Here is a 26,350-nt window from a genome sequence, read left to right on the forward strand (position 1 = left end):
GAAGGATAACAAACAGTGGCCGGGCTGTTGGCCACCAGGTTGCATAACCGCACTCTGTGTCTGAACTATGTTGGATGTTAGATAACTGTTGTTTGATCTGTGTTGATTTTGACACGAGAGGGAGAGAGAGGGCCCGTCGCACAAGAGAATGAAAGCAAGTTGCAAGGCTTTTAACCAGCCTGTCCACCCTCTGGACACAATGTGCAACAGCAACCAAGCTGCTGTCCACATGGCGAGATTATGAGACAACACGCAAACCATGCGCCTCCCAATGCACACCGCATTTTTGTGTTTGTGGTCTTTTTCATGAATCCTTGTGGTGATTTGGCGTCCCTCAGCCAATGCTTTCTGTCTCTTTTGAGGTCATGTTCAGTCTTCTTGTGGTTTTTGGTCGGCTATGTCTGTTTTTTCTTCCTTTGTGGTTACTCTGTATTGTAATTCAAAAACGATCTCATATCTAATATTTAAAGGGAAGTGGTGTCTTAGATCTGGGATGTCAAACTCATTTTAGTTCAGGTTCCACATACAGCACACACAGGGGTCGAGAGTTTTCCCACCTTCATTTGGTTCGGGTGGTGTTCACATTCACCTTTGAGACCGGACCAAACCGCCTGGAAAATGTGACATAATTACAACAGCTGCTGGTTTGTGGGCGCTGTCGCCCGAAACAAACACTGAGAGGAAGTAAAGAAGAAAACGCGGCTCATTGATTGGTCCGGACCAAAACTGGAAGTCCCGCCGCTTTAGCCCGTGGTGGCGAGGCCAGTTAGCTCATGGCTAATGGGTAGCCACAGACACCCACGATATATAGTCTTCAGACCAGATATCAATGAGCGCATTTGGCTCTACTTCTTTCTCTCTACTTCTTCCTCACTACTCCACGTCTGACCAAATTTCTTGGACACCGGTGAAGCATGTTAAACGTGTTGCTTGTATTAGATGCTACAAATTTGAAAACTATACTCGGGGCGCTACGGAGCCATTTTGCCAGACACTTGCACAATGACTATAGAATTTTAAATGGTTCGCCACTCCTGATGTATGTGCACATCTTCACAAAGATTTGAACATGTTTAGCAGCGGCGTGCACAGTTGATGAAGAAAGTAAAATAATGTTGTTGTTTTCCAAATTTACATCTCTTTGTATTTCTGAGTACTTCCTTGCAAATACTTTATGTTTTGTTCATATTGTCTCTTTGTGATCCTATACATGGTTTTGTTGATTTGGGATCTGCTTGTAGTTCTTTACTGTTTGTGTGTTTGTTTTATATCTTTGCGTCTGTTTGTGCCTCCTTGTTGTTTTATTTTGCCAGTTTTGTGTATTTTTGTGTCACTTTAGTGTTTAGAGCCATTAGTCCATATATTAAGTACTTTCTCCACATGTATTTATATAACATATTAGGTTTTTTTAAAGCATGTTTTCATAGGCAAAATAAGGAACTAGCTGACACAGTATTTTAATATTAATTCATAATTTTGTGGTTGCAAGAAAAAATACTTTTTGCCTTGAATCCCTTTTCAAAGGATATTGCAAACTTGTGTGCCTTCATGCGCGCAAACATTTGTTTAAAAAACAAAACAGTAAAAGTATTGAATTAGTTCAAATGCAAATACCATAACAATAATAAGACTTCCTCTCTTTTAATATTAATCTGATGTTATTAAATGTTAATGTGGTACTGGGACGCAGGGTAATCGAGACAACTTATTTGATATGTAAATTCAGAATTTATATAAAGATATTTAATATTTCATTAAAATTTAATCAGTGTACATCACTAGTCCATATAAAACATGTTTTGCGTCACGTAGAGCATTGGAAACTAGTTTCAAATGTATTCATGTATTCCCCAGCAGCCTGCACACTGAGTCTTGGTACTTAAAAAACAATGGGAGAACAGGAACTATTGAAACTATGTGCTTATAATCAGAACAAGACATCGCAGCCATGTGGTTCAAAGCTGCGACTAATATTCCTTTCATTTTATATTTAGGCTGCAAGTTGCGCTCCGTCACAGATGACTCATTAAACACACGTGTGCAGCTATTTGAGATATGCCTGGAACATGGGCACGCCGCACGTGTTTGTAATTCTTGGTGCACCAAATGAGCAGCTGTCCACGGAGCGGCAGGTTTCACGATACCAGCGCCTCCGCATGACTGCTGCTATACGAACCTCCGGGGGACTCCAGCTTAGTTAAGTCCTCTTTACGAGACACACCGAAATACCAGGAGAGGCCAGCGAAAGATGCCCATTAGTTTAGCGTAATAAAGTTTTTCTTAACGTTTCAATACTTGTGTTGTTAAGTAATATCGGTGGCTACTTGGTTTTGGCACCGCAGGACTTTGTTGTTGTTGTTGTTGTTGTTGTTGTTGTTGTTGACAGGCAAAGATAGTTCGACACGCTCCATGAACATAACGTGATACGTCGGAGACACATTCAAGCTCGCGATGCGGTGACACAACAGAAAATCAAGAAATTACCAAAAGTACTGGATGCTGGTTCAGTTGGGGTTGACCTCACTACTTAAGTTGTCAAAACTTATATTCATAATTCATAGAAATAGAGAAATATTTTCCATGAGTAAACTGCATTTGCCAGAATTGTGAAGTAATTTCTCACAGACGACTTTAACACATTTAGGACTAAATATGACAAAGATGTTTTCCAGGTTCCTTCCAAAAGTTCTATCTAGGAAGTCTGAAGTACATACAAACCAAACTTTGACTTATTTTTGGAGTATAAACAGACAATTCTGGTTCATAAAGAAAAAAGAACAGGGCATGACATATCATCTATTCCCCCAAGATCTACAGAGTTTCTCCTCCACCCGGTCCAGAAAGGCGCTGTACGCTCCTCTTCTCCGTCGGTGTCTCTGTAAAACACAGTTGTGTGGATTTAGAAAAAGGTGTAGTAACTGTCTAAACCTGGATAGTCAAACATTTGAAAACCTGCATTGTAGAAATGGCCAAAAGAAAACACTACTATTGAAGTAAATGTCAGTTTTTTGACAATATGCTTGAACTTCTTCACACTAAAACAAAGAGAATCATCTGGAGTTGTTGTCAATTCAAAGTTATTGTTTAATATTTTACTGGTTGGAGCCTATTGGAGATGACACTGGGCTTTATGTGGACCTCTGACTATAAAGTTTTAGTCGGACACTGACCGTGTAAGAAGCTGATTTTGGAGGCCAGGGCAGCGGAGGCAAAACGAGCTCTGAATCCCACGTGGGTTCTGCTCGTTTGTCCGTCTTCATCTGTGCTGTGGACTCTCTCAATGTAAAGTCGGTCTCGGATTTCGTCGTCCTCACTGGTTAAAAAAAAGAAAAAAAGAAACAGCCTTTCTTGCATTTGTTTCCCTTTTGTTGCGTCGTTCACATGCACTCTGTTCAGTTCAGGTCCCGACACAAAAAGCTTTTGTGTGAGTGAATGACGGGTGTCCTACTTTAGAACCATAACAGTCACAACCCAAAACAAACAAGGGATGAAGGGATGAAGAATCTCCTCTTACATGTGTCCAGGTGCTTCATTTTCAACTTCAAATTGCCGGGATCTTTCTCATAAGAAGTTATTACTTCTGGAAGATCTTCATCAAGCTAAAGAAAAGGTCAGAAGGCAAACTGTTCAATGGTCAAGTGAGAATCTTTGTGTATGTCTCCATCTTGTGTTCAAACCAGGCATTACAAAAAAAAAATAAATCTATATATTTCTCTGAAGATGTATTGAGTCCATTGTGTGTTTGCAGGAACTCACCGGTCTAAAGTTGTGGGGCTTCGGGTTCCTGTAAGGACCGGAGTGAAACTTTCCCTTCTTCACAAACAAGAGTTCAGACTCCAGAGCATCGGGAGGCCGGTACCTCGCCACGAACTGTGGAAGACCTTTTCTCTCCTCCAGATGAACGCGAACAATACTCTGGATGATTTCTTCTTTTCTCCTCCTGGCTTCGTCGGGCCGAGCTACGACTGGACTTGAATGAGCTTTTCTTGCTTTCTTTTCTGAAACGAACCGCCGGCTGTATAGCTTCACAGAGAAATCTGGTGGCTTGATGCTCCACACGTCGCTCCGACTCTCAGTCTCCGGCATCCTGAAACAATCGCTTCTCGTAAAACAGAGATCACGACTTGCAGAAAACTGGATTTTTCTTTCGAATGAGACTGAGGACAGTGGACGCAGAAGACCACACGTAGCCATGTTGATCAGCCGACGTCCAAAGATGTACAACTCTACCTCACGTGTAAAGAATAAAGATGTTTAAATCCACACGAGGTGAAGCTGTAATTCTGCCTGTTCACATGCTGAGACGGCAGTTTTAGCTCAAAGAGAAAGAATCAATGCCACAAACACAACACGTCAAAAAAAAAAAAAAAAGGGCTGCTTGGTAACAAGTGGCTTTAGTCTCTCCAACAAATAGAATAAAGCAGGCTGAGCTCAGTGGGACATTCAACTAAACAGAAAACAGGAACTTAGCAACGTAGTACAAACAATGTGCCCTCTGAATGGCACCTCGTAATCTGCTCATTAACTCCCTTTAATATGGAAAACTGGTTGGTTTGGTCAAATTCAGATCAAGTAGAGATGTTTAAAAGAGTTTAAAAAAAAAGAAAAGAAAGAAGATGTAACAGGATTTGTTTTTCTCCTTTGACAATTAAAAGTCCTGGTGTTGGGTCTGGTCTGCCGTTCTCTCAGGGAGCTGGACTCCTTTCAAAGTGTCACGGGTTCTTTTTTAATTTTCGGAGAGTTGGGCGAGGGCAGACTTACATTAATACTATCTCTGAATAAAGAACCTGACCTGGGCTGTTTGCGGGGACGTGGTTGTGAATCTGAATGTCTCACCAAAACCTCATAAAAGACAGAGAACCCACAACCACAACAACAAAAATGGCTGAAGCTGCTGTAAAACCACATGAACACAAGAAAGTGAAAAAACAGCCAAAATGTCTAAAAGAGTCAAAATATTTGAAAGGTATAAAATGGAGAAACTGGCTAAAAATAGCTAAAACAGTTTAAATAAAGCAAAGGGAAAAAAAGACAAGATATACAATAGCTGAAAGAAAAAAAGCAAATGGATAAAACAAACACTTAAGACAAAACATCTGAAAGGCTAAAAAAAAGGGGGGGAATTAACTGGTAAAAAAATAAGATAGAAAATCAGCTGTTTTGAATTGTATGTATACAAAAACTAAATCTACAATTTTTTTAGCTGTGTTACAATCTATTTATATATTTTTCTTACAGTGGAAAGTGATAGAAACTTTATTGTTTACTAAAACATCGTCTGGTTCACCTCAGGTGCAAACACTTATGACAACACCTCTGTGAAGAATATACGATGTTTAATTCAACATGCATGGATTTAGATTCTTTCTTAAACTGTGTTGTCCTCATATCGAGGATAAATGATTAAATATGTATAAATATACTCATACAGACAGGTTTTAATTAATGCATTGTCAAGATCTTACCACGAGATGGCAGCAGATTCCAGACTTCCGGAAAAGTAGAGTATTAAAGTACTGAGCACTACATCTCAGACTGGGGCAGAGAAAACGTAAGACAGCAGAGAATGTCAGTCATTAAATGCAAGAGAGATAAACACAATGTCTCGTAAACTGAGAGAGAGAGAGTGAAGTTATTCTGAATCCATTTAAAAGTAATGCATTGTAAAAATGCTCCAAGTATCATGGCGATGAATGCATAAAGTGCCTGCAGAGGCTTCGACTCGGCCTGCAGAGATGATCTAACTTCCAGATTCACTTGGTTTAATGTCTGCCGCAGCTCTCCGGATAGTTTTACTGACTGAACCTCCAACAAAAAGGGAAATCGTCTGGAAAAAGAGCCTGTGGCAACGAGAGAGGCAGATTTTTTTTTTTTCCTTTTTCCTTTCATATACCAAAGATAAAACATCTGGCTTTTTATTTCATTGTCTCTCAGTATTTATGTGCATATAAAAAAAAAAAAAAAAAAAAAAAAACAGTACATTGCAATATACTGCACATTTTTCTACTTTCTGTTTAAGACACTGAGTGATTGAAACACTACTCCTGTGTCGATGCCCCTATATTTCACGTGTGTTCATGCACCGGTGCAGTTTGTTGCAAACACGTCAGGCATTCTAAAATGGTAAAAACAGCCTTTATAAGACATGAGAATAAATGTCCAAACATGGGTCACCATCAGGTCTGAGAGAGCTATTCAAACCTCGAAATGTGTTGGATGAATTTAAATAAAGATTAATTCACCCCCCCCACGCTCCCCTCAGGTGTCATACACGTCAAGAAGCAGTTGTGAAATTCGGTGTGTCTTTGTTTCTTTCCCGGGGCCAATGTGTCACGGCAGGGAAAAAAGAAAAAAGAAAAGAAAAGAAAGAAAAACAGGAACATCACAAGTGAGAGTTGTGACATCTACGCAGAGAACTGTGAAAAACCCTGATCTGTATGCGGCGGCGCCGGCAGTTGTTGCGGCACTCACGCTTTTGTTTGTACTGACTTGGACAGCTGACACGGGGGAGCAGAGGCAACAGGAAACCTGAGCTGAAAGCAAACGGCGGCCTGCGAAGGTCCTGACCTCGCCGCCCCCGTCAGAACCAGTAGCCGCCTTCACAGGCTCCCTGCCATTGTGTCCGCTGACATTTACAGCCGCCGTGCCAACGCCGGCTCGGCCCAGAACAATTACGGCCTTTTGTAAAGGAAGACGAGTCGATGACCTCGTCTTCAAGTGGCTTCGCGGGTGTTTCCGGGTCACCGTGGCGACGGGGGGGGAGGAGGGGGGAGCCTAATTGCTCGGTTGTTTTAACACGGTCAGGAATGGCAGAATAGATCAATCATGCAAGCGTTGCTATTCGGAGGCGATAAAAAGAAGCCAAAGCTGAACATTTGAGGCCCAAGCGAGGAAACTTTATCAGATATGGCACAACACATGAGGACATGTGTGTCTGGTAGATTATTTCTCTGAAACTCCCGTTGCATATTCATAAGGAGCATGCATCATCTGACTGAGTGTCGGGACGCGCGTCTGTTTTCACCATCGTTTCATCACTGTCTGCGAGGCAAGAAAGAGTTTCTAGGATCTGTCAACACGCCGCTCGTCCCTTCAGATCAGACGATTCTTTTCCTCTTTTCTTCCATCTGAGCTCAGACCGAGGGAACAGTCCTGCTCCCAGACTAATGAAACATGATCGGCTATAAACAATAACTTTTATATTTATGACTTTGACACTGATTAAATTCCTGTTTTTACTTATTTTGTGACGCAACCCTAAATGTCCATGCAGACAATGCAAAACACAACAAAGTAGAAGAATTCAGAAAATATATACAGAACAGTAGATTTTTACTGCACATATTTCCAGCGTTTATTGACATTTCGGACTGAAATGTACCGGCTTTCTCGATACTGACTTCTGGGATTTACGTCTTTTTGATGACCTGATGTTTCACAGACCGACATAACGTTTTTGATTTTCGCTTTAGGGGCGCATCAACATTTTACTGAAACTTTTTGAGTTTTTTAATTATTATAGTCTATAAAATTAGTCTACTGTTATTTTAGCAGATTTTTACTTTAAGCTGAATCCGTTTAATCAGTTACAATCAGCACCATGGAGGATCAATAAACTCCCAAAAATGATCAAACGTGGACTTGAGTGGTGCGGTCACGTGTACTGCATTGACATCTTCTGAACTATGTTTACTGGATATTTAATGGGTAGATAAAGTATAGACACATGAATTTACTGACCATATCAGAAGGGATTTAGTTAACAAAAATATATTTTGTTTTCCATTGAGTAAATATCGATCAATTAATTTTGTTTATCCTTCACGTCCAGTCACTTCCCTAAATATGCTATTCGTTATTATAAAAAGTTCCAACTTGGCTCTGTAATTCAGTGAGTTTCTTAGAAAGTGTTTAACTGTTTTAAAAAGTAAATGAAAGTTTGTCCAACTGTAATAAGTGAATCTGACTCACTTCCACTGAGCAGAGAAATGGACCAAACCATTGTGGGGCTGATGGGGGGGGGGGGATAAAGTCTTTTAATAGTTACAAATGCATCATTCCATGTAAACACCTGGCACAAATGCTTTTACAATTTCTTGTTGGATCATTTAGAAACATGTCGCTTCCTCATATTAGGGTGCATTTCTCTATTCATCCAACATCTTGACTTCCACTTGTAACCTTGGAGGCTCATGTGGTAGAGAAGGTCATTCTCCTCCTCCTAAAGGTTGGCGGTTCAATCCACCATCTCACCCTCGCCACACTTGAAAGTCTCCCTTTGGCCAAAATCTGAACCCCAAACGGTTCCTATAGCAACCGTTGTCATGTGTTGTGAATGTGACTGTGTTATTTTTGCTTATTTGGTAGAAATGTGTTTTACGTGTGAAGTTCATTACATTTTCTCCTTTGACTGTATCAGAATAATTCTTCCAAACACCTTTGAGCTCAAATCAGTCAAATCTTCCTCATGGCGACTCGACAAGGAGATAATGTAAACCTCAGCAGATGTTTGCAACTCAGTGACCCCCCCCCCGCCCCAACTTTTTATCATTTTTATTTTTAATCAATGTTACACAGCAATAAATAAACACCTCTTCATGTGGCACTGTCTATTTATGTTTGACGTATTTGTTGTGTTTTCTTGTGCTTTCCTGTTCTCGTCTTCTCCTTCTGGAGGACTGGGAAGTAATCAGTTCTGCCGTCGGTGGTGGAGGTTAAAGTAATTATATACCGTCTGCATCATTTAGCTGATATGACGTCTCCCAGGGGACACTGCGGAGCTGCTATAGCTCCCACGTCTGCATAACTGATTGTAATGAGGGAAAATTATAGAAAATGAGCTTGTGTATGTAGATTAAACTATTAAACCGGGCAATTATCCCCATTTGTTTACATCTTTCTTCGCTTTCCGGATGTAACTTGAAAGGTACAAACTTTCTACATGCGTGTGCTTGGCGTAGAGTCGTGTTTTCCATCCAGGACGCTGGAGGACATTTAATGACGGGTTGTGTAAGATGAAGAGTGAGTAGACGGAAAGAGGAGAAGGGATTTTTTTACCTGATGGATCTTCCAGATTTTTTCTTTTTTTTTTCTTTTACCATGTTGATGGTCCAGGCGGTTTATGAGAAAAGGGCTTATACGGTGCTTCCACCAGGCGAGCGTCTTTACGAAGACATTCAGGCACCTTCATGTTGCACCAGGAGGAAAACGTACAGCTGTCAAGACTCTTTATTATTCATCGTTGAAACTTTGCAGTTTACTTAAACCATCCAGTTTACTTCAAGCACAGTCCTCCAGCCGGTAGTTACTAAAGGTTGCAGTCTAATTTAAAAAAAAAAAAGAAAAAAGGTAGAGTTTGACCATTCTGCAGACATACTGGCACTCTATAAAATATATAATCAGAAAACCTGATAACTAAACCACTAACACATAAAACCAAGCTGCATTCATGCCAATAATTAGATATTTATCAGTTTTTGTAAAAACAAATGCAACATTGGAGAAGAGCAGCTTTATTTTACAATGAAATCTCATTCAAATCAAGATCTCTTTTGCGAGGCAGATCCGGATTTACAACGTTTCAGAGGTTAAAGTGACCCATGACTTCTCGTGTTTCATATTTCCTCTAACAAACTGATCTAACAATCAGGTTCTGATATTTGTTTCATTCCATAAAAAAATCCCACCCCGTTGGCTCAGGCTGTTTAACTGAAAGATGAAGCATGCCGGGCCATCTGTTTTAACGGTTTGGAGAAGTGAATAATGAAACATCAACAGGAGCCAGGAGCAAGCTCCATGATTAGGCATCAGTCTCTTCCTGCGTGTAGAGAAAACAGTTTGCTGCAGGGTTGCTGTCATGGAGGAGGAAATCTGGACTCTACAGCAGCTTACTCACCAATAAAACTGTGATGTGTGCATGACTGCTGTGGAGTGAGCGGGTGAATGTGACAGGTCATGAGTGGGATCATATTTAAGGATTCCAAAACCGTGAAAACACGTTATATTATTAGAATCACAACAGCATAATGTTAGTGAGCGCTCAACATGCATCCTAAACACACGACCCCGAAGATTCATTATTGAAGACTCAGTAGGATCTACCTGTGAGGTAACAAATGGCACAAAACTAGATAATAATAATACTATCGTCTCTGTATTGTATGTTTGTTGAATGACTTGTCAATGAGGTCAGAGTTCTGTCTCCAACAAAGATTTCTTCATGATTTTAGTTTGTTTCTTGTACACGTGCAATGAAGTTTTGTCCTGAAATGTGAATTTTAAAAGTTTTATCCAAAATCCTCACAATGGAATGAGGAATACTTTATTAATCCCTGAGGGACATTCTTGAACCAATGGATGTGGCTGCCACATTCCTGCGCTCTGTTAATCCACTGGGAGCAATTTGAGATTCAGTGTTCTGCTCAAGGACACTTCGACACGTCGACGACTATTATTGGAGCTCAAACGACCGAGCCGCAGCCAACCTGCCTACCCATAGATATAAAACATTTTATATCTATGTGCCTACCATCCATCCATCCATCCATCATCCATCCATCCATCATCCATCCATCCATACAGCCATGTTTTCCAGCTTTATAACTCTTTGGCGCCCCCTAGAGGACCCCCTTACTTTGAATACCACTGATCTAGGTCATCACAAGACATAATATGCAGTATTATGTGGTATAATTAATACAAATCGTTACCATATATTAATGGAGCAGAGGAAATAATTAAATACGTTTCGGACTTGTTCAGCGTTTGTTTACCTGAAACTCCGAACCGGAAGTGACACCAACTCAAGCGAAACGCGTGTTTTCTGATTTCTTTTGTTTTTTAACAGATAAATCAATTCGAACATAAAGTAGTTCACGCGGCAGATTGCCCCCCCATTTGGACAGTCCTCCTCAGATGCAGTGGATGAGACGTGCGGAGGTTTGGGTCAGAGTTGGTCGCCCCTCCTAATAACAACAGGCTGTGATGCTGCAGCCGCCGGAGGATCAGACCGCTGCGACTCCCACCGACACGCCGACAGATCCCTCCGTCCTCCGGGCTCACGAGTCGGCTTCAACCAGCCTGCAGAGAAACCCCCCGCTTCCTCCACCTGGCGTCGGATCTGTAGTTTGGCTTTGACACCGCGGTGGTCGTTGGACGCGTCTCTCTGCAGGACGATGCGACTGGAACCTGCTTTAAAACTTCTCCTCCTCTGCAGTGGGATTTCTCTCTCTGCGGCGATGCACGCTGACATAGGTGAGCTCACGCTTCTGAACCATTCAAACACTTTAAGTTTGATCAGTTGATTAACACGTAGGAAGAAACAAACTTTCTCTATTGTGTTTATTTAAAAAAACAAAACACAATTTAAAAATCTAACATTGTTTTATTTCTAAAGACTTTTTTTCCAATGTTCAGTAGCTCTGAGATCTCTCCTGCAGTCATTTTCCATCCATCATGTCGCTGTCAGTCAAGGCCACATACCTCCATGTGTAATGCATCCTGTAGTGGAGATGAAGTTCACTGTCATGTTGGGCTTCAGTTCCTTCCCAGGCGGACCGGATGCAGACACCCCCCCACCCCCCTCTGGGTTCCTGCTCAGGTGGCCACGAGGACCCAAGGTGTCGAGGCTTTGCAGCTCAGACAGCTCCTGTCCTGTCGTCTCTCTCTGCTGCGGGCATCACCTTTCACTTGACCTCTCGGGGTCAGGGGTGTTAAACAGTGTGCCACTGTGCAGAGAAACGATGGCCGTTCTTCTGGCTTACAGCTCCCGTCTTCTCAGATTTCACTTTTCTGACTGTGTCTGTCCTCTCTCTTCATTTCCTGATACTCGGTTTTAAAGTGACATTTTCACAATTCCCGATTTTTTTTGTTTTACAGTCGTAGCGCCAACATCGACAAACAGTTGGAATCGTCCTTATTTTTAAGATCCCCCTGTCATTCCTCTGGTTTGGTTTGTTGTGGTTCCTGAACTGAAATGTTTGACCACACCCCTTGATAGGCTGACATGTCGTTTAATTTTCATGTCCTTAATTTAATCTGCCAAAACGATTACCTATCACTCAGTCCCCTACCTTATCATGTCCTCATATTGAAATGCCCTTGAGCAAGACACTGAATCTCGGATTCCTGCCAGTGGCGGTCGAACACCTTGCATGGCGGCTGTCGTCATTGGTGTGTGAGTGTGTGAATGGATGAATGTGACTAAATGAGTAATAATGGCCTGAGACTGCAGAACCACGTTAAATAGAATTAGAATCCGCAAAAACTTTATTTATCCCCCGTGGGGCAATTAGGTGGGCAAGAGTGGCACATTGAATAGAGGAAGAAAAGAAATTAGATTATGTGCATCAGGTATATTTAGGAACAATTTAAACGGTAGGATGAACAACCGGATGTCCACAGTGCTATTACTGCACAATGCAAAGTAAAGGTAAACATCTAAATCAATCATTTACTATTTATTCTCTAATATGTGCATCCCTTCACCAGGAAACGTCTTGAAGTGCCATCATCTGTACCTGTATCAATAAGATTAGTCCCAGAATATCAATATCAGCGACCACGCTCCAGTATTGATTCGCCTTCCCATTAACCAACACCTTTACCTTACTTAAAGATAAATCATTTAACGAGATGACAAGGAGAGAGTGTGCAGACTTTTTAAAAACAAATGACTCCCCAACTATATCTCCGACCGTTACTCTGGGAAACTGGTAAAGCTGGGATGAGAGGCAAAATAATATCTTACTCCTTCTACAAGAAAAATCAAACTAAACAAAAAAACATTAAGGAATTAACAGAAAAATACGCCAAAGAACCCAACAACCACCTTTGGAATCAGCTGCAAAAGGTCAAATGAGAACTGGACACCATTATTCTCAAAAAACAAACAAACGAAAATTTCATCTTGCGACAACTAAGATATAACAAAAAAAAAGAATCTGGTGAATTTTTACCAAAACTTCAGCAGGATAAGGAGGAATAACAGTACGCACTCTCGTAATAGTAGTTCAAGACCAGTCAGGGAAATACACACAATCACCTCAAGAAATAAACCAGGTGTTCTACAACTTTTCATTTGTACTCGACAACAGAAAACCCAGGAAATGGAAGATGCAGAATTAGCTGTTAAAATACACGACCTCACATTTCTTGCACACGCTGGCATTTTCTCTTGTTTTTAAATATAAATAATTTTTGGAGGGAATCATCATCCTGATGATTTATGATGACCGATAACTTCTTGGACACACATTTATCCATCATTAATATACAAATAAAGAACATTGCGGCTTCAGGCGGCCGCTGAGTATCGTTGCAGTGACGAGTTTAGTCATTAAATAAAACGAAGCAGGAGATTCTTTAAAGTCCCTGAAAGCAGAAGGAAACCTGAGCTGAACTTCCTGTGAGCCAGAAAGTGCAAACCAATACATCACCGTGTGGCCGTGCAGAAACTTTTTCCACGTGTGTTTGATCCCTGCTGCCGACAGTCCCGGTAAACATCCAGATTCTTACGCGGCGTCTCTGGTTGTGCCTGCAGCGCCCCCTGCAGAGTGTGCGCCGGGGGGCCACGCCGTCCTCCAGGACCCCTACCGCAGCGCCACCTTCAGCTCCAGCTGGCTGCAGCAGTCGGCCCTGCAGGACTTCATCTGCGACCACTCCCTCGCCGCCGGCTGGTACCAGTTCCAGATCTTCGACAAGCCGGCGGCGATGCCCACCCAGTGCGTGGAGGTAACGCTATTGGACCACACACACACACACACACACACACACAAATATATGGCGGTGAACCAAACTCTTTTCACCGAGATTACACATCATGTGCACTTCCATTCCTCATCTCCGACGCCAATCCCTCATTTCCATTTGAATAATGTCACGCAGATCGATTAGTCGACTCTTAACTTTATTTAAGTTGTGCAATCCATCACAGAGAACGTCGAGGCTGGAATAGTGCTTTTTTTTTTATAACTCACATGAAGAATAATCCATTAATCTGCTTGTTATGCTTGAAACATTAATTGTTTTTCCATATTTAACATTAGAAAAACTCAACGTACATGTCAACTTATTGTAGCTCTGCAGCATTATTCGGTTTGATGTCAGCGGAGCAGCAACAGCAACATGACACCGTCATTACATTTAAATCAATGAAGATTAACGTTTCTCTCTGTGAGTCTTATTTGTGTAAGGAAGTGCTCACAAGTGATCACAGTGGGTGTGATTTCAGAGACCATCTGTCACAGTGTTTTTTTCTCCAGACTTTGGGCATTCATGCTATTTTTTATTTTTTTTTCTTCAATTCTGGGTCTCAGTGTTTTGTGCTTCTCCCTCACAGTGAACAAATGGAAGTTATTACACATTTTATTTAAAGCGACTATAATAACTTATTTGATTATTAATGAAATGATGCTAAAATATCCTACTACACTATGCAGGTATGAAATTATTCTCCATTATTACATTATTGGTTGTTACACCCAGGATATAAAGCTCTGCTAAAAGAGAATTTCAGAAGTTTTCCTGTGCATACCTGATTTTATTAAGTCGCCCCGAAGAGGAAAACGCTACGACATAGGCACTGAACACTGCTACATCAAGAAAACGCGACCAAAATTCATAAACGCGTCTGCTGACGGCGGGGCTCGTCGCTGATTGGACGCGCTGTCAGTGACACCCTCGTCGCTGATTGGGCAGAAGCACAGTGCGTCTTTTTAACAGAAAATCCATACGACCTCCAAACAGGAGCGCCAACAAAGGTCCGACTCTTCTGGTTTGTCAGTCTTGATTTGGATGCGGGGCGTGAGTATGAGGTGATACTTTGTACGCCGTCAACCTACGACATTATAACATTTACTGTGGGCGTTAAAAACTATAAACAATAGACTGTCCAATCAGCGACAAGACGTGTCATTGGCAGCGCGTCCAATCAGTGAAGACCCCCTGGCGTCAGCAGGTACCTACTTTTTTTTTAAATTAATTTTTTTAGGTAGTTTGACTTTCTCTTCAGAATGTAAAACTTTGGAGTATAAATGTGAGCCCAGTTCGTCGAAGAATACACATAGATAATGAGCTGAGTCATCTTTTGACAAACGGGTACAAATGCATATCCATCGAGAAGCTCTCCGGTGGTCCGACTGCTCTCGCCTGGGAAGAGCTGGAATGTGTCTCGTTTCCTGCGGGCCGCCTGCTGAGCGTCTGCAGGATCCATCCAGCGAGTCGGACCTCCCTTTGCCTTCCCAGGGCTCCGCTGCTCCCCCCCCCGGGGGACGGAGAACCACGGGAGAGGCTGGAGGAAGGAAGAGACAGTCGCTGTGAACATGTGTGACACGACAAAGTTTAGACGGTCTTCGTAATGAATCAGACTAAATGTGGAAAAACATACATTTATATGTGGTTTTTTGTTTTAAAGAATGTGCATTTATACGTTATTACTGTTTTCCTTATTGCTATTTATTTTGTCAGGCAAGTTTCCTTATTTGCCAAATTCTGCTTTTCTTCCTGTTTATTACTGAGAACTGCTTGTGCATTGATGATAACTGTGATATATATATATATGTATGTATGTGATCACACCGTGTTGCTGCTAAATTTTGCACCCATTTTACTCTGAAGAAGCAACTTTCCCTTCTGATAAACTACAATAAGCATCGCACATATAAAACTACAGGAAGATTTCAAATATATGTGATGATTTGATGTTTAGAGCACTTTAGCAATACACGAAAGTAGCATGTATGTCGATCTTTTACAGAAACTGAGTGAGAACTTTGTCCCATTTTTAACTATAAGTGGTAAAAATAAGTGTGATTTTGGTCAATACAATACGAGGCTTTCTTTTTGACCAGTGGCACATGAAGGTGTTCGTCGGCACTGATTTCTGTGTCGTATTTCAGTAAATCTGCTTTAAAGGTGAGTTGTTCTGTCACAAGTGGGAAATCCGTGTTTTTGTGTTGGATCCAGGTGAATCACTGTGGGACTCAGGCTCCGGTGTGGCTGTCGCTGGGTGACGGCGAGTCGCTGCCAGCGCCGCTGGAGGTCAAACAGCTGATGGCCTGCGCTACCTGGCAGTCGTTCCAGAGCAGCAGCAGCAGCAAAGACTGCTGCATGTTTCGCCTCCCGGTCACCGTCCGAAACTGTGGGGACTTCTTCGTTTACCTGCTGCAGCCAACACAGGGATGCATGGCGTACTGTGCACAGGGTGAGTACACGTATGGCAGGCAAGGGGAAGTGGTGCCTCGGCACAGCCCAGAGCTTTGCCTGCCAGGAGGGGTCAAGATTTCCTCTGGACTAAAAAAAAACAGGCAGTATCTCATAATATTCATTTATAATCATCTTGTTCTAGCAGAGGAACCAGACTCCGTACCGACGGCCCCACTGACCTGTGGCCCCGACGAAGCGAGCGCCGACGGAACCTGTAAAAGTGAGGAACCCCGCCGCTGCGATTGTCTGCTGGCGTTGGCGGGAACAGCAGAACGGTGTGGTGGCGGGGGAGTCGCGGTGTGGAGACGGGAAGTTCACCTCCAGCCGTCCCTCTTCAGGAGCAGCAGAAAGAGAGGAGGGGTTTAATTAGATAGGAATGACAGAACAGATTCATGAACTCTTTTTAGATGATGCTCTCATGTTCCTGCCCAGGCTGCTGTTCCCAGGATTATCATAGGAAAACCTTCACAGAGTATTTTTCACTGGCAGAGTGTAAATGGATGTTCGGAAGCTAAAACTACTATCGACGTATTTCTTTTCAATTCAGCGCAGTTTACTATATTGACCCCTCATAAGAAAGTCATTTAATCGTCCCTGATTTCAGATGGATTGAAGGACTCAGTCTTCATCAACGGGAATTTATAGAATCTGCCAAACAAGGAGAATTCATAACATAATTTATTTGGCTCATAACTTTTGAGGAGATTCTGGAATAAATCCGTAGTTTTACTGAAATAGAAAAGCAAAACAAAATAGTTTGACAAGCGTATTTTGTTTCGCAGTTTTTTGAGGTGTTTTGTGTCTCTTGGTGTTTTTTTTTTTTTAATATCCTTTAGATTGTTTTGCTTCCCTTTGTTATTGTTTTGTGTCTCATCTTAGTTGTTTATTTCTCTTTGTGGTTTTATCCTTTTTTTGGATGTTTGTGTTTCTTCTGAGTTTTTTGTTTCTTTGTTTCTATTTGAGTTCTTTGTGTCTTTTTCTGGTTGCTTTTGTTTATTTAGCATCTCTGTGGTAGTTTTGTTTGTCTTTGTAGTTGTTTTGTTACTTTTTGTGGTTGTTTTGTGCCTTTGAGGTTGTTTTGAACCTCAATCAATCAATCAATCAATCAAATACTTTATTTATCCCCAAGGGGCAATTGGGCAACTACAACTGAGCAGGACAATGACAGACAATAGAATAAAATCGAATAAAAATAAATGAATAAATAAATATAGTAAAAAAAGAGTAATAATTATAGACTATATGGTTTATACATAATATCAAGTAAAGTGACTGAAGTGGGTGAAATGGGGTGTGGACAGTGTAAGATGAGTATAAAGAGTATAAATAATCGAGGAAAAGGGAATGTGATGTTATGTTAGCAGCTGGAGTTGAAGAGCAGAATGGCTTTGGGGACAAAGGTAGCGCTCCTCCTCTCAGTCCTGCAGGCAATGCAGCGGAGGCGCCGCCCGGAGGGAAGCCATTGAAATGCGGGGTGGAGAATGTGGGAGGGATCATTAATGATTTTGGTTGCCTGTCTCAGGGCCTGTTGGCTGAAGATGTGTGCAAGAGTTCTGACAGGCAAACCAATGATTTTTGAGCAAACCGATGCAGTGCGCTGCAGTCTGTTCCTGTTTTGAAGGCTGAGAGAGTGGAACCAGCAGGTCATGGAGAAGGTCATGATGCTTTCAATGAAGGCATAGTAAAAAGTCATCATGATGGCTGTGCTGACTCCAAAGGAATTGAGTTTCCTGAGGAGGTACATTCGTTGATGACACCTCCTGAGAATCTCTTCTGTGTTGGCAGAGAATCTCAGGAGGTTGTCCATGATGGTGCCCAGATATTTGTACTCCTCCACCACCTCCACTGGCTTCAGTGTTTTATTAATATTCAGAATCAGAAGATAAAACATGATCTGGTCAGCTGATAATTTCAAACATTTCTTTGATGATTTAAATTACGTAAAAAGGAAATTCCTTGAATAAACTGAATTTCACCTGCTTTAGCACCTGTGTTTTTTTGATGCACGCCTAACAATCAGGTTAAAAACATCAAACGGTGTTTTTTTTTTTTTTCTTTTTAAACTCTTCTTTCTACCCGTCTTTCCTCAGAAGAGCCGCCTCCCGCTCCGTCCGTCCCAGTGATCGTCCCCGAGGTGACGGGCACCTCCGTCTACCTGAAGTGCAGCTTCGTGGGCAGCTCCAGCAGCTCGCTGGGTTACGTGGTGGCCTGGTCCCGCCTCCTCGCCGCGGGCCGGAAGGAGGAGCTCAAACAGGAGACCACCGTCCAGACCTCCGCCGCCATCGAGCTGGACGGATTCAACCTCCGGCTCGGGGATAAAGTGAGAAGCCGGAGCCACCTCAAGGCGTTTCATCACAAAGTCACATAAAGTAGATTTAGGAGATTTCAAGTCAAACGAATGAGAATTTAAATGACACTTAATAGTTTTTATCCATTTAAAAATGACTCTAGATATAATATTGAAATATGCTGTTTTGCATTGTTGAGGCAGCTGGGCCCAAAGATAATACTGAAACCTGTCAGTATGTTGTTTTATCTTAATGCTCGTATGCAAAACAACATTTTATAAACACGGTTTCTTGTCTTTATATTTGCTTTTATTCTGGCAGTTCTATCTGTAACCGATGTCCATATTACAGAGTTTCACAGTCTTGTTTTAATCATTTGTATATAGAAATAAAAGTAGAATCAATCACACAGAGGTTTAGAACAGAAACCTTGGAACCTGCTTCTCCTCCGGCACAGTGGATTTAAAAAAATTTGGGATTAAATTAGAAGAACAAAATAGTAAATCTGCTCATCTTCTCAGATTTCCTGCTCCAGCTCCAGTTTCTTCTTGGACTCGCCTGATGTCCGCAGTACTTCAGTGGAGAGTCAGGAGTTCTTCGCCGGGATCAGAGTAAGTAAAACTCACCTGATCTTTTCTGATCGTCTTCTGCTGTGCTACTTCAGCACATTTCAAACTCTTCTGCGTGCCACACTAAGAAACAGTCACACACTTTCTCTTTCAGACCGATGGGCAATTTAGAATCGCCAAGTATCCTCAGTAATTGTTTTTGTACTATTTACCTTTAAAATGAGGCTATTGCAGCTTAAAGAGAACAGTTTTCATCAACAAACAAAAATTCATGAAGTTTCAGCTGCAATTTAGGATGAGAAACATTCAATTAAATGTTTGTTTTGGATGTTTTTTTTAGCAGTTTCACCTTCTTCTGACATTTCATAGACAATTCTGACCTTTTTTTTTTTTTTTTTTTTTTTGTCTTTTAGAAATTGTAGTCATTTTGGTGTTTTTATTATTATTATTTAAAGCTGTTTTAGCATTTTCCCCCATTTATGGTGGTTTTATCTACGTGTCCCATTTTAGTTGTTTTTTTAGCCAAGAGGTAAGGTAGAAATAAGAAATAAATGTTTATATATGTTTTCCTGAAAGCTTCAAGGCTAAAGAGCCTCCTGATCTGGAATAAAAAAAACCATGATGCAACATTTCAGCCTGACAATTTTCCCTTTCACATCGTTTAAAATATTGTTAATAACAAATATATCAATAAAACAATAATAGCATAAGAATCGTAGCATGGGTGTTTTGTGGTATCATGAGCAGCGTAAAGTGTTTTGCATCGCCGTTATTTTCAGATTCAGAGGAATTCCACATTTTAATATTGTTAGTTGCCACATAAAAGGTTGAATGAAGGTGAATATTGTCATTGAAGTTTTATAATGAAAAATCTGACAACTGTTGTTTTTAAAACACCTTTTTCACAGTTGATACCAGAGTTGAGCCGCGTTTCAGAGGATGGGAGGCTTTACGAGCTGGCTGTCGAGAGCACTGTTCCTCTCCCGTGTCCAGAGAGCTCTTCCTCTTCCTCTTCCTCTTCCTCTTCCTCTTCCTCTTCCTCCACAGAGCGGTGCACTCTGTCCCTGCATTTCACCACCAGCAGTCAAGGTGACGTTAAAACACTAAATCTGCACAAGGAAATTAAAGGAGGCTGCAATGTGACTTTATCTTCAAAGATGAATTATAACCTTGGATATTTTTAGCACGTTTCTACATGTTTGACTTTTTTCTATGTGTACATTTTATAGTGTGTTTGACATGCAAACAATCAAAAAGTAACATATTTCTAGCATTTTGGGAAAATATTCTGTAAATCATGTGTTTGAAAGTCGAAAAATAATCAGATTTAATACATTATGCAAAATGTTTTGAAAGAAATTATCAATAAATAATAAAGACAAAAACCAAAAAGGCCTGAAATGTTTCATCTCATATGAAAATAAATCAATTATATCTTCAAGTTTCACCATTTCTCTTAAATTGTATGGAAAAAATACTTTTCTAATATATAAATGCATGGATCCATTGTTGATCCTGAAGAGAATTAACAGTTTTAGCCCCGACGACAACAATAAAAAGTTTAAATAAGCATATTCACCGATAGAAACTAAGCATTAACACGCAAATAAAATACTCTAATAGAGTTAAATACTCAACAAACTCAGAAGTTATATACAAATAAATACACATGAGTATTGAACTTAAACAAATAGTTAAGTACAATAAGAATACAACACAAATAAATAGACATATTTGAATATTGATATAGGAAAACGACGAGATAATCAAACATATAAGTATCCATATTTCATTGCATTTATTGTTTTCATATGTGTTCTATATACTTCAAAATCTAACACCAGTGTAATTTAAATATAAGGATCGGTACTGAATAGCTTTGTCTTTCCTGCACTGTTGTTTCCCGCTGATGTTCCTTCTCGTTTGGTCCCAGATGACGGCCAGTCGGGTGCAGATGTGTCCCTGTCCTCCTGCCTGGTGGATCTGCCTCAGGAACCCTGCAGGAACGGCGTCTGCAGCCGGGCTCTGCTCCACTTCAGCCCCGTCACCGACTTCGTGCGAGACGGTGAACGGACGACTCAGATCGCCGTCGAACCCGTCGTCTCACACAACTTCCTCTGGAACGGATACACACCGGAGCCTGTTCAGGTAAACGGAACACAACTGAAAAAAAAAAATTACACATTTCCGCATTTGATTGATGAAGTTTTGATTTTCATCGACAAATTAATTTTGTTTTTTTTCGTTCTTTTAATGTTGTTTATTTTGCATTGTATTATTCCTATCAACCCATGGCTTTATAAATAATATATATATTCTTGTGTTTTAATAACTTCCATGTGTTGTAATGAAATAATGGAAACCTTGATCCATCGCTTCCAGATAACAGTCCAGGACGTCCCCTCAGCGTACTGCTATTCCTTCACTGATCCTCACATCATCACATTTGATGGCAGGTACTTCTCTGCAAGTCTCCGCGAGTCAATCAGGAAACTCTGAAGTTTATTAAATTGAACTATGTGTGAACGATGTGCTGCGCGTGCTTTGTGAACTTTTGTTTTTCAGCTGAATTGCTGCGGTTTTCCTACATTATAAGATCTTATTGTTAACGGCTCTTTAGATCCAAAGACAATCAAAAATGTTTTTGTGCTTGTTAGATGCTTTTTAATTTAAAAGATACGTGTTAAGTGTTTATATATAGTCTATAACTGTCATAACTGCGAGACTTATTCTTGTTCTTATTTCAGACATATAAATCATACTGTTTTTTCGAAACATGTTGCATATATAAACACAGTTCATGTGTCACCTGTCCGTATCCCAACAGCTAAAGTGCATTCATACCACGCCTGCACACTAACAGTAATTATGTCTGAGCTTATAAAGAGAAAATCATGACGAGATGCCACAGTGTAAAAATCACTGATCTCCTCAATGATCTTTTCATCATTTTACTTTACGTTGTCAGGAAGCTCTCGTGTATCTCAGAACCTGACGGCCCAAAGATGTGATAAATGTTTGACTTTGTGTCCTCCCAGGTACTACGAGAACTTCCAGATTGGCACTTTCCTGCTCTACAAGAGCAGCTTCTGGCCGTTCGAGGTCCACGTGCGTCAGTGGGAGTGTGGCAGCGTGCTGCACGCCGCCTCGTGCGCGTGCGGCTTCGCGGCGAGAGACGGCGGCCATGTTGTGGCTTTTGACATGTGCCACGGAGAGATGGGTGAAACCGAGCCTCAGCTGACCGTGAAGAGCAAAGACCTGAACAGGACAGACGTCCGGATCACCAAGTCCTACCAGGGACGCAAAGTCACGGTGAGTAGGAATCGAGCTTGTATACATCGTACCGAGAGAAACTAAATATATTTCATAACATCTATTTATTTATTTTTAAGATATTAGCTTTTAAAGGAAATCGCAGGACTGCAACTTGTATTTTTGTTTTAAGTATTTTAAGTCTTTTTTTTGTTGGTTCCTTGTAATTTGACTTCTACTTTTTAGTTTTCATAGTTTGATATTTGTTCCTCCTAGTTTAATGTTTAATATTTAAAAAGTCTCAGATTTTTCATTATTTTCTCATTTGACCTGTTACTTTCAGTTGATATTTAACCTCCTCAGTGTTTCACTCTGGGTCCATATATGGACATATATTTACATTATATTACATTATTCTATCTTTTCACTGTTTAATTATATTTTAGTAGTATTTATTAGAATACATCATCATTACACCACCCGCTTAACTTTTATTCACCTGGTTTAGACATTGTTTGTTGTTTTCATTTTCTATAGTTGCTTGTTTGTGTCTATGAGCAGTTTTTTATGTATGCAATTATTTTTTTACTTTTTTTTCTGAAAAGTCTTGAACACTTACTGGTTGGTTACATTTAATTAAAAACACTCCCTTCACTTATTTCGAACATTTACACTTGTCTTCATTCTTGACCTTGGACTCTCTGCAGATGACCTTCTCGTCGGGAGCGTTTGTGCGTGCCGACGTGTCGGACTGGGGGATGAGTCTGACCCTGAGGGCCCCCGGTTCAGACCGGGGCCACACCCAGGGTCTGTGTGGGACCTACGACGGACAGGCAGACAATGACTTCCAATCAGCAGGGGGCGCCAGACTGGACGATGCGCAGGCTTTTGTCTCGGCATGGAGGTATCACATGGAATCAATTACCGCCTCTAAAATACTGATTAGATGATCGCAAACTTCAATTAAGGTTCTTCCGTCATCATCTGTGTTTTCTTTTCGTTTCCCCAGACTCCCTCCAGGAAACAGCCTCTTCGACACGGTGCCGTCTCATCTGAGCACGGTGAGCCCCCGCAAATACTGTACCTGTCCGGTCTCTGGAGTCGGATCCCAACCAACAACTTCCCCCGACTCCTCCTGCTCCGGCGATGGCAATGTGCGCCTCGCAGCCGCCATTCCCACCGTGGACGTCACAGCCGTGCGCTTTGGCTCGGTGAAGCCACTGAAACCGAGCGAAAGACGGAGTCGCTCCAGACAAAGAGCCCAGGCTCGGGGGAGCAACAGAGGCGAAGCGGCAGCAGCAGCAGCAGCCCGACGCCAGCAGCGCAGAGGCAGGCGCCAGAACGACCGCCACCGCTACGTCGCAAACTCCCCGCAAAGTCTCAGCCAGTCCGATCTGGAGGGCCTCGCCTACTTTTTCCCAGAGGACCATGAGCCGGCGGTCCAGCCGGACTCCCCCCCGGCGTGGCCCACCCCCTCGGGCCTGACGAAGCGGCAGGCTCAGGCCCGGTGCCAGCAGACCGTGGCAAACTCCAGCGTGGCGGCGGGTTGCAGGCGCCTGCTGGGAAAGTCGCTGGTCGGCCGTGCGGTCGGCATGTGCGTGTCCGACCTGCAGCTGAAGGACGAGTGGTCGTGGCTGAACGCGACTCTGCCGCTGCTGGAGAACGAGTGCGAGAGGAGGCTGGTGGAGGAGGGCGGGAGGAGAGAGGAACACCGGGACGTCCTGGCGATCCTCAAGTGTCCCAATCTGTGCAGCGGGAACGGGCAGTGCTCCGAGTGGGGATGCGTCTGCTTCCCGGGATTTGGGTCGTATGACTGCAGCGCGCTGTCCGGTAACACATTAAAAAAAACAACAACATAGAGGACACACATTCATTCTCAGCAACATAAAGAGCAGCAACCTTCAAAACGAAACATGTGCGACATCTAATTTTGACAAACAGAGGATCTCGAGCAGAGAGCGGTCTGCGACCTGCAGCCTGTGTTTGTGGTCAGCCGTCCTCAACATGCAAATCTGATTTAAAACTTGTGACATGTGACACGTGTCTGTGAGTTATTAATCATCTTTAGAGCGCAAGTATCACATTTATAACGTCAAAATAAAATTTATTCTGAAACAGACACATTTTGGTTCGATCTGCATGTTTTCGGCTGAATTCAAAGTCTAAATGTCTGTTGTTGTTGTTTATTTTATTGATGTTGTGAAGATCAGATCCCAGAGATCACCCGGCTGGAGGAGGACGGCCTGTGCGACGTCCGGCAGGGCGGCTGCTCCACCGTCCAGCTCCACGGCCAAAGCTTCAAGGACTCTTACGAGCTCAAGTGTGAGTTTGTGAAAGAAAAGGTATTTTGTTTTTCTTCGAGTTCCTTCTCTTTTCATGTTTCCTACTCAATGGCTCTACCTCTCAATACATTTATTACCTACCCGCTGTTATTTAAAGAGTTGTCTCCAGACAAAGTTCTGTTTTATAGGATCATTTGAACATCAGTGAAAATGGAGCCTGTAGGAGTATCATGCCTTGTTCTCATTACGCTGTTTAGACCAGGAACTAACTGCAAGTCAGAATATTGGTTCACACGAGGGGCCGATTCCGGTGTTCGGGTTATATAAAAAATTCTGATTACAGATATATTGGCCGATCAAATCAGTCGGCCTGACTTTACAGGAGATTCGTGCCCACGCTTCAGGGGCCTTTCTGTGAGGAGTCTGCATCTTCTCCCTGTGAAATATCTGGGCTTAGAAGTTGATTTAACAAGTTGACATTTGTACTTTTATTTCTTCATGTCAGACATGGGAACTGGAAGAACACGGGCCACACGTGGGTTCCCTGCCTATGAGCTTTATCGCACTTTAACAATTAATAGAATATTGGGGTTTTTTTTCACAGGTGATCAAAAATTAGTGATCATTTTAACTCATTTGGATTGACACTTTGTTCAAATTCAAAATGAGCATAAATCACTGTACTGCCGAGTTTATTTAAAGATGAATCACATGTCGATTCAAGTTTGGCCCTGTTTGTCATGAGGATGACATATTCTGACGGTCGCTGCTACTTTAACTTGTTCCGCTGTTCCCTTTGTCCCATGTTATGTCTTCCTTTCTCTTTTGGACCTCCCACCATCCCTGACCTCTCCCTCACCCGTCTGTGTCTCTCCTCTAGTTTGTGGACGGGGAGTGGATCCTGGACGAGCCTCGCTTTGTCCCGGCCACGTTCCTGGACTCTTCCTCTCTGGAGTGCCAGCTCCCCCTGGAGGACGGCCCGGCTCCTGCAGGCATGGACCTGGAAGCTGTGACCGACAGGCCGCTGGCTCGCTGGCAGATTAAAGTTAGTCTGCGTCTCTGAGGCTTTTTTCAGAACACTTCACCTACTTCATACCATGACTTTAGTCTCGCACACAATTAAATTTTTCCGGAAAATCATAATATCGGCATGTTTACACAGCAAGCTTGTGTTGGAGGGAATGAAAGGAGACGGATGTGATGATTTACTTTCTTTATTTTCTCTTGGAATCAGTCGTAACAGACGATTTGACATTATTTAATACTTATAAACATGAGGAAGTGTCTCATTGAGAACCGCAGGGCCGACCTCAGCGTGAAGTCACTCAGCTTTGTCATGCATACTGTCACCGTGTGAGTCACCATTGTGTGGGATTATAGTTTAGTGTCTCTTGTGTTTTTGTCCGATGTCTTCTTCCAGTGATCCACAGTAATTAAACGTTCCCTTGATGGCAGGTTTCCAATGATGGCTACAGCTACAGTAACGCCAAGATACTGACTATGTACGATGGAGCCTGTCAGATCTGCAGCATCAACGCTGAAGTGCTCTGCACCCTCAAGGTGAGATCGACCATCTTTTAGGAAAATACGCACATCGGGCAGTAGAAATGTCTTCTACACCCACTCCATCCAAGTTTTGAGTCGGAGCTGATTCCTCTGCAGAGATATTACTTCTATCCACAGTCCAAACTGAGAGAAAAGTCCCCCACCCTCGTCTAAAAACTGTTGCGTTGCCCAGTAATCTAACACATATAGT

The 26,350-nt window shown here is 42.0% G+C and overlaps 2 protein-coding genes across 2 annotated transcripts in view; one reads left to right on the plus strand and one right to left on the minus strand.

The window, feature by feature from the left end:
• Nucleotides 1–2,407: 2,407 nt before the first annotated feature.
• On the minus strand, nt 2,408–4,415 carry cUnh7orf78 (chromosome Un C7orf78 homolog). The gene is made up of 4 exons (XM_080470879.1): nt 3,757–4,415; nt 3,515–3,599; nt 3,171–3,313; nt 2,408–2,876 (listed from the first exon to the last, which is right to left on the minus strand). The coding sequence occupies exons 1-4, from the start codon at nt 4,192–4,194 to the stop codon at nt 2,793–2,795; spliced, it is 750 nt and encodes a 249-aa protein (XP_080327005.1). The 5' UTR covers nt 4,195–4,415; the 3' UTR covers nt 2,408–2,792.
• A 6,777-nt stretch (nt 4,416–11,192) lies between these two features.
• vwde (von Willebrand factor D and EGF domains) overlaps nt 11,193–26,350 on the plus strand; it is a 28,071-nt gene continuing 12,913 nt past the window's right edge. Inside the window, exons 1-15 of the mRNA XM_080471312.1 lie at nt 11,193–11,253; nt 13,541–13,731; nt 15,964–16,201; nt 16,346–16,423; nt 18,294–18,523; nt 19,013–19,102; nt 19,969–20,149; nt 20,994–21,208; nt 21,443–21,516; nt 22,099–22,372; nt 23,020–23,216; nt 23,322–24,142; nt 24,518–24,654; nt 25,475–25,639; nt 26,050–26,154. Coding sequence (XP_080327438.1) covers nt 11,238–11,253; nt 13,541–13,731; nt 15,964–16,201; nt 16,346–16,423; nt 18,294–18,523; nt 19,013–19,102; nt 19,969–20,149; nt 20,994–21,208; nt 21,443–21,516; nt 22,099–22,372; nt 23,020–23,216; nt 23,322–24,142; nt 24,518–24,654; nt 25,475–25,639; nt 26,050–26,154 — 3,012 coding nt within the window. The 5' untranslated portion in view covers nt 11,193–11,237. The remainder of the gene's footprint in view (nt 11,254–13,540; nt 13,732–15,963; nt 16,202–16,345; nt 16,424–18,293; nt 18,524–19,012; nt 19,103–19,968; nt 20,150–20,993; nt 21,209–21,442; nt 21,517–22,098; nt 22,373–23,019; nt 23,217–23,321; nt 24,143–24,517; nt 24,655–25,474; nt 25,640–26,049; nt 26,155–26,350) is intronic.

The sequence above is a fragment of the Lipophrys pholis genome, assembly GCF_963383615.2.
Source record: "Lipophrys pholis genome assembly, chromosome: 9".
NCBI classification, from domain to species: domain Eukaryota; kingdom Metazoa; phylum Chordata; class Actinopteri; order Blenniiformes; family Blenniidae; genus Lipophrys; species Lipophrys pholis.

Bases quoted from the DNA above. Each gene is read 5' to 3' on its own strand.
- cUnh7orf78 (XM_080470879.1), bottom strand. From the start codon at position 4,194: ATGGCTACGTGTGGTCTTCTGCGTCCACTGTCCTCAGTCTCATTCGAA. The intron at 3,600-3,756 runs GTGAGTTCCTGC...CCTTTTCTTTAG, and splicing joins AGCCCCACAACTTTAGACCG to CTTGATGAAGATCTTCCAGA. The intron at 2,877-3,170 runs GTCAGTGTCCGA...TGTGTTTTACAG, and splicing joins CAAAATCAGCTTCTTACACG to AGACACCGACGGAGAAGAGG.